Genomic DNA, 8,553 nt, shown 5'->3' with positions numbered 1-8,553 from the left:
GAAGAGGTCCAGAAAAAAACAACAAAAATAGTATGGAGTCTGCATCGAAAGACTTATGAGATGAAACTGGAGGACCTAAATCTGTATATCTTGGAGGAGAGGAGAGATAGAGAGATGTGATACAGATTTTTACATACTTGAAAGATATAAATGATGTATATAAATATCATTTTACAAAGGAAAGAAAGCTATAGAACTAGAGGTTATGATGTAAAATTCAAAGGGGATAGACTCAGGAATAATGTCAGGAAATATTTCTTTAGGGAAAAGATGGCAGATGCATGGAATGCTCTCCCAGAAGAGATAGTGAGGACAAGAATGGTAATAGAGTTCAAAAGGGCATGGGATAAACAGAATATACCTAATGGTTAGAGCAGAGCTTTCCAAAGTGTGTGTCGGGACACATTAGTGTGTCGCCTGTAGTGTGGAGGTGTGTCGCCCGGTCCACAGGGCCGGCGGAAGCAGGGAACTATAGCAGGAAGATCGGCGGGCAGTGGTGGAGCTTACATCACCACGGCCCGAAGAAAAGGGTCACGTTCACTCCTCCTCCTTCCTGCCTGTGCAACCCTGGAAGAAAAACGTTGCCGGAGCCGCGTGGGCAGGAAGGAGGAGGAGCATCTGCTGCGTACAGAAGAAGAGCAGCATTAATGGGCCGTTGTGGATCCCACGTCGCGACGGCCCGAGAAGAGGAGGAAACCCGATAGCAGGGCCGCTGCGGATCCCACGTCGCGGCAGCCCGAGAAGAGGAGGAAACCCGATAGCAGGGCCGCTGCAGATCCCATGTCACGGCCAGGGAAGATCAGGGCCTCTGAAGAGCCCATCCTTCGGCAACCCGTTCAGAGGGACAGCATGTGCCAGTGAGAGCCTGTGCTTGAGCAAGAGAGCATGTAGGAGTGAGAGAGCCTGTGTGTGTGAGAGTGAGACAGCATGTGCACAAGAGAGACAGTATTTATGTATGTATGTATGAGAGAGAGGCATGTGAGAGTGAGAGCTGTGGATGTGTGAGATTGCATGTGAGTGAGAGCCTGTGTGTGTGAGAATGTGTGAGATAGCGTGTGAGAATGAGAACCTGATTGTGTGTTTGAGGGAAGACAGATGGAGAGAAAAGAAATAGAAAAAAAGACCCTGTAAAAGGAATTGGCAAAAAAACAAGAAAGGAAAGGTGGAAAAAAAAGCCTGTGACCAACCGGTTAGAAAACTAAGATCAGACAGCAAAGGTAAAAAAAAAAATTACTTTTTAGTGATTGGCACATGTAATCTTTGGGAATGTGCAAGAGTAGCACTTTCTCTATGCCGATCTCACAATGTACGAGATCAGCATGGAGGAAGTGGAAGCCTGCAAATATTTATTATGAGATAGGTTGTGTTGTGAAACATTTTATTTATGTATATATTTAAGGAAACATACATAAATTGTTGAAATACATTTTGTTCGTTTAACCTTTAACTTCTGGTTTGCTGGTAGACTGAATTACTGTGTCACGAAATTATGTTTGTCTAAAAAGTGTGTCACCAACATGAAAAGTTTGGAAAGCTCTGGGTTAGAGGATGGAAATGAAGAAACAGGGTAACCTGTGTTAACTTCAAACACTCATTTGAAGATCTTAGATTTTGTGTCCTAGATGTCCGGTCATAATTGGCGGGGGGGCGGGGGGGGGATTTTTCAACAAAATTGATACAAAAAGAACAATCCTGGATTTATCGATTGAACACTCTTACACTAACTGAGCTAAATGCTGACTTGGAACTGTTTTGTTATTTACAAATTGCTTTTGATTTGATTGGTGTATTTAACCACCAATTGTTTTTTTATTATATTTGGGCCTGGATTTATCAAAATGCGGTAAGTACCATATGCGATTGCAAAAGGGGCGTGGTTTATGCAAAAATTCAGTTTATTGCAATTTGTGCTAATTACCTATGTGAAGAGCTAAGTTAGTGCACATTGTGATAACATTATCAGAATTTGTGATAGGTGTCAGACCTGTTGTATTTCCTGCATATGACCACTGGGTGGACCATTTTTATTGAGTGAGTGAGAGAGAGAGAGAGAGAGAGAGAGAGAGAGAGAGAGAGAGAGAGAGAGAGAGAGAGAGAGAGAGAGAGAGAGAACCTGACCACAATTCATTCCCATAGGAAGGTATTTGTATCCCTATGGTAGGCCCACCTAGTAACTCGAGGTGGGGTTTAAGTATGAGTGTAGGGGGTTAGGGGCCACTTTGACATTCTACGTGACACGTATGAACAGAACAGTGCTCTCTTGTGAAGATTTGATGACCTTCGGAGTGAGGAAACTCACTCCAAGATGAGATTTGGGCAATGTTCTCTCAACCTAGCTTGATGGACTACATCAAGCTAGGTTGAGAGAACATAGAATGTCACGTAGAATGTCAAAGTGGCCCCTAACCCCCTACACTCATACCTAAACCCCACCTCGAGTTACTAGGTGGTCCTACCATAGGGATACAAATATCTACCTATGGGGCTGACATTGTGGTCAGGTGCTTGCTCTCTCTCTCTCTCACTGTGCAATAGCTCTTTGCAGACAGCCCACTCTCCACCCCTATTTTTGGAATTTGCATCGCACCATACAATATGGTGCTATCGCATGTGTTAAACACGTTTTCGCATTTTGATAAATGACCCCCTTGATTTGTAGTGCTAGAGAGGTGCCTGTGTCTACCATGTTCACATCAGCAAAGTTGTGTTGGTAAACATGTTATGTTATCAATTAGCTGTTCCCATTTGTCAAGACATCAATTTGATTTTCTGCTGTCAGCACTTTCTCCTTCTTTTCAAAGTCATTGTTTGGAGAGGCCTACTCAGGATGGCAAGGTTTTGTGAAGCAGTGAGGTGTACACCCGATGTGGATCGCTTCCTTTCAGATAAGTTTCTTGAATGTTTTCCCCTGATGCAGTCTGACCACGAAACACCAGCTAATGTCAAGACATTGGGATTTGCAGATCCTTTCTGGGAGACTGTTATGTGAATTTTGGGGTCAATGTGGGAGATTATTTTCTCTCTTCTAGCTATAACTACACTAAAGCATTATTGACATATTAAGAGTAGCACATAGAGTATTCCTCTGTTGGTCATGAGTCAGGTTATACAATTTACTGTATTTTAGTTCTTGACTGTTTATATTATATTTGAAATGGGGTAAACCTGCATGGAGTGGCAGTTACTACCCCTTAATTGAAGGCATGAGGGTAACCTGAATGGAGCAATAATTACTAATTGAACAACTTGCTGGACAGACTAGATGGAACGTTTGGGTCTTTCTCTGCTATCATTTACTATGTTACTATGGAAGTACTGTAATGCAAGCATAGACTAAAATCAAAACTCTTGGAGCAGTTTACCAGTACTCTGGATGGTATTAAATTGTTGCTGATCCATCAATCAAAATTGGTTAAAAAAAAAACCAAGCATCATGAATCTTTTGTTAGATGTAATTTGCAACATGTTTATGTTTATATCTCATCCTTTTTCTCTGTTTTGAAACAGAAAAGGGAAGAGAAGAGGGTTGACATTTGAACTGGATGAAATCTAAACTGAAGATCTGTCCTCACTCAGATTCAGTGAAGCCAACTGATGAGTCTCCATCCTGACTAGCAAAGATGTATGAAAGCTCATTACCTTGAGGCATGTTGTATCTTTGTGTATCAAGCATTGCATTAATTGAGAAAAGCATACATATTGGCCTGATTGATGGATTCTCTTCTCCTGTTTTTATGCTCCTCTTATGAAACTTGATTCATGTTCTTGAATGCTGTAACATATAGATGAGCCTATTGAAGAATCTTATGAAGGCAAAGCATGATTTATCTTCTGCATTTAATATTTTCCAGATGACCTGTTCTTTCATTTGTTGCTGCTTCAGAGTTCATAATGTATATCTGGCCGTATGTGCTCTGTTCATTTTGAGCAGAGTTTATTCATCTCTACTGAATTATTATTATTAATTTATTTTTATGTGCCACATGGTATTTGCTATTACATTTTGATATTTTAGGGAATATTTATTCATCCAAGTGTGTTAGCCTCACTCAAATGTCTAAACTGAGGAACACCATCTATATTAGACTGATTTGTATAATGGCAAATAAAAATGAAATTAGTTTTAAAAAAGGCCAACCAAATAGATGGGTCAAGATTGCATTAGAATCCAATCCAATTCAATTCAATCCATTTTTATTTATCACCCACCTTTACAATTAAAAAAAAGGGTTCAGTGAGTTACAAAAAAATAGAAAAATATATTATAGAATAATGTAAGAACCTAAAAGGCAGATTTTAAGAGCCACGCATGGGCACTCATGAGCACGTGTTTGCTGGCCTGCGCAGATGGACGTGCCAATTTTATAACATGCGTGCATGTTATAAAATCCACCACTTACACACACATGCACGCATGATTTTATATCGACGCACGCATGTGCATATGAATGCCGTCTTGCACGCATAAGTGGGGGGGATTTTAGTAGATGCATGTGGCGATACATTAGGGCCTATTTCCCAGTTCCTTCCCAGTTCACCTCAGTAAAGGAGCAGAATTCCTAAACAGCCTCCCTTTTACCCTACTAGCCCCGACCCCTAAAACCCCGCTGATTATCCTAAAAGGGTAGATTTTAAGAGCTGTGCATGCATTTGCCGGCGCGTGCAGATGGAGGCGCTGATTTTATAATATGCGCACATTTATATATGTAGAATTTGTAAAATGTTATTGCTGCTGTTTTTGAGTTTTTATTATGTACTGTAACCCACTTAGCTCGGCTGTTTCATTATAAGCAGGCTAAAAATGTTCTAAAGATATAAAGAGATGGCCTAAAGGAAAATAGTCCTTTATGTGATTATCACTTTTACAATGAAATATCTGTCTCCAGGGTAATCACTCTAATGTCTTTTAATAACAACAAAATTATAGTTCGTAATAAATTATGATTGTCAATGATCCATAAAAAAGACAAAATGAAAGAATCATTTGTGTTAAGAAAATTTTATTTGTCCTTTGGATCTGTGATGAAAGCACATAAAATTACAGGTGGAAGAAACATCATGCCACAAAATTGCATAGACTTTTTTTCCAAAAAAATGTGAATTCTGCATTTAAAACATTTTTTTTAGATTGAGGACCAAATTATGTACATTTTCAACTTGAATATTCTGTTCTATTTTTGTTAAAGGCAAATCACACAGTCCAATTAATCACAGACAATATTAATACAATTTACAAGAGCAACATTAATTTCAAAAGAAACACAGGCAATGTTCCTTTACTTGTCGTGTTAATGAATGCTTAACTAATATGAGCTTTAATTAACAAATCAGTGACTGTGTTAAATCTAAAATGTCCGGCATTTTATGAGAACTTCAAAATTAGGTTTACACTGCCAAAACCAAGCTATTCTCAGTAGTGTAAAGATATCGAGGTGCACAATCTAGATCAATACAGAAAGCTCAATTCTATACAACAGAAATGTCCACGGTACAGCATTTCACATACTTACAAATAACAAGGCAAATACATAAAGGCACAAGACTTGCACATCATAACAACCCTTCTTTCTCTTGTTAAATCTAGTTCAAGTAAATATTAACTTAAATGATATCTGTATCATTGAAATAGTTTAAAACAATATAAGATGTATTACACACTCTACACAACAGCTGGAAAAAATGTCACTGTACAGATATAAAATTGTAAGTACAGTAAATGGTCAAATACAAAGTATTGTAAAATGACTACAGCTGATACTAAACATAGTCCAACTATGAGAATTTTATTTTATAAATTAAAGATTAATTGGTATCTGCATGAATCTATATGAGAACTACAATTTTGACCTATCCAACCATAATAATGCGGTAATTTCAGTGTTGTGGTGATAGATGATAGCAGTACATTTTTTCTGTAGTTTGGAGGATGTACTTTATGAGTTGCTTATAAAATGCAGCATTGAATTCTGACCATTCTAGCATTTCTTTCTTTCTTTTTTTTGTACTGAGATCTTCAAAGTGCAAAAGTAGAATAATTAATAAAAGAATTTACTCTCTGTAAACTCAAGCTGCAAAATGAGAGCTCTGATTTAATGAACTACATTTGCTATCAAGAAGAGAGCAGTGTAATCCCAAATATGACCTTTCCAGAAGAGTGTGCACTCATTCCTTCAGACCGCTAAATGACAAACATTACATACTGTTTGGAAGATTTGAACAGATTTATGTCATAATTAAACTCAAAACTTGATCTGTATTTATTGCTTAAATTTTAAAATAAGATTCATCAAAATACTAAACTCCTAAGGGAAAATAATACAAAATCTGGTAATACTAAAATGCCCCACTTTGTTATATGACATCTAAGTTTATTTTTAAAACAAAATGTTAAGTGTAATCCATAAGAGCTTTACAGTTGCAATTGCCTGAGACTCTCTACCATGGTATATAACCTGGTTTTGATAGTATTACAATGCATTCATTTCTTTTAACAATTTCTATAGATTTTTCCCCCTTCATGCATATTATAGAACACATATCTCTGATTGCTTTTATTGGAAAAGGGAGGATTAAATGGATTCATGTACATTTAATAACTGATAATCATCCACATTTTGCTTATAGGCTCCAAACCGTAGTATAACAGAATTTCAGTCCTAAATGATGGAAGATACTCCCTAAATTTCCAACACTGTAGTCCAAAACATTGCCTCTTTCATAACTCTATCAGTCAATAACCATAAAATGCTATGTAAAATCAATACTTTTGAGCCTGCAAAATATATATCAAATTTATAATCTAAAACTATTTCAATTTACAACATTAACTCCACAAAAAAAAAACCTGTTCCTTATGGTTATTATCAATACAGACCATTGAAATCTAGTCTGAATATTTGCCTCCATAAAGATTTTCTACTCATGCATCCCTGAAACTATTTTCTCCTTGCCATGACCTAAGTCTACCACAAAGGTTACAAACCTATATGCCTGTGTGCCTGTTTCTTTGCAAAACACACATACATACAAATGTATGCTCCTTTTGATCTAGACTGCCAGACTCCTTTAACAAGAAGTACACCCACCGTAGGTCCATATGAAGAACTTATGAGCAGCATAGATATTTCTAGCCTTATGATACATGTAATATCAAAACAGCAAGCCACCGGTGCTTGCAAAGCAAAGATTTTAATATTTCAGTGCAAACACAAAATTATGATGCAGTTCTTGAGGTGCAGTTAGAAAGCATTAATCAAAATGTTATGGTATTGTTATGCAGCTCCTTAATATCGGTCTTTCATTTGGAACACCGTGCCACAACACTTTCAAATGAAATGTGTGCACATGTAAAAATGCCATGGTCTTTATCGCACATTCTTAACAGTGCACATGGCCTGGAAGTTACCCATTTAAATTAGCCAAGGAACAATGTAAAAGCACTGTTATGCACATTAAGTTTTGCACTATACCTGCACTAAGGCTCAGCATAATAACAGAATGAAGACTTGAAACTGGAGACCTTTACACAATACTGTGTATAAATGCTCCTTTTAAAATATGCACTTCAACAGTACTATATGCTTCCGGCATTCTGAAGTTGTTCCATGACAGCATCGCTCACTCTGGCACAACAAGGCTTGTCAGCGGCTTGACAAGAACAGTTAGAGGGGAGTATCAAACACTTTTTCTGGATTGTCCTCTTCTACTTCATCCTCATTCGGATGAGGTTTATGGTTCAGCTTTCCACTGTCGGGGGCTAGCATGGAGGGGGTGGCACTATGGTCTCCATCTTCTGCAAACTTCCCTTTCATTGCTTCCTGGACAAATTCTTGAATTTCCATAGGGAGCCTTTTGAATTTGTCTTGATATTCTTGATCCAGTTCAACCTGTAACTGAAAGAAAGAAGTTGATTGAGTCATGTTTTTCTTTGTATGCTACAAATAAGGCAGAAAGAAGAACCGACTGAAAACAGCCCAGAGCACTTATTGATTCCATAGAGTCTCTTCAATGTACAGTTTTCATGTTCTTTAATTGTAAGTTAACTACTCCTCTAACACTATATTTACACACAAAATCTTTCTAGTTCCACGAATGAGTTCAGCATCTGGTTCTGATGTAGTTAATTTGACTTCCCTCCCTTGTTCCCTTGGGGGAACTGCTTCAGGATTAAACATGGATTACTTTTCTTTTTGTTTCCACTCAAAACTAGAGAGGACTTCAAGATTCTGTTCATGTACTCGTAGGGCCTGATTCATCAAATTCTGCTAAGTTCATGAAGTGGCTCAAAACAATTCTACATGTCCTGAGTACTGCATGCCCTTTGTAATTACTGAAGTTCTGGTTAACACACCCTGGAGACATCTGCTACTCACTAACTACCATGCGATCTTGTGCAGCTGAGATTTAAAAATTATGTGCAGATAATTCATCGAACAGATGACTTTTTAGGTACCAGGTCTATTAACACCTTCTAAATTGGAACACTTAAAGCAAAATCAATTCTTTGGGTCATGCCACAGTCTGACTTTGAAGCCCATGACTCCAAGATCACAT

The 8,553-nt window shown here is 37.8% G+C and overlaps 1 protein-coding gene across 2 annotated transcripts in view; it reads right to left on the bottom strand.

Annotated features, from left to right (window-relative positions):
* Window positions 1-4,989: 4,989 nt before the first annotated feature.
* The window catches only part of PLCB1 (phospholipase C beta 1), a 1,417,494-nt gene continuing 1,413,930 nt past the window's right edge, over window positions 4,990-8,553 (bottom strand). Inside the window, exon 32 of one of the 2 annotated variants that reach the window (XM_029593506.1) lies at window positions 4,990-7,892. In XM_029593506.1, coding sequence (XP_029449366.1) covers window positions 7,662-7,892 — 231 coding nt within the window. In that variant the 3' untranslated portion in view covers window positions 4,990-7,661. The remainder of the gene's footprint in view (window positions 7,893-8,553) is intronic. The other variant, XM_029593507.1, reaches the window with a different exon arrangement.

The sequence above is a fragment of the Rhinatrema bivittatum genome, chromosome 3 (genome assembly GCF_901001135.1).
Source record: "Rhinatrema bivittatum chromosome 3, aRhiBiv1.1, whole genome shotgun sequence".
NCBI lineage: Eukaryota > Metazoa > Chordata > Amphibia > Gymnophiona > Rhinatrematidae > Rhinatrema > Rhinatrema bivittatum.
Note: the sequence above shows the minus strand (reverse complement) of the source record. Positions and strands in the feature narration are given on the sequence as shown.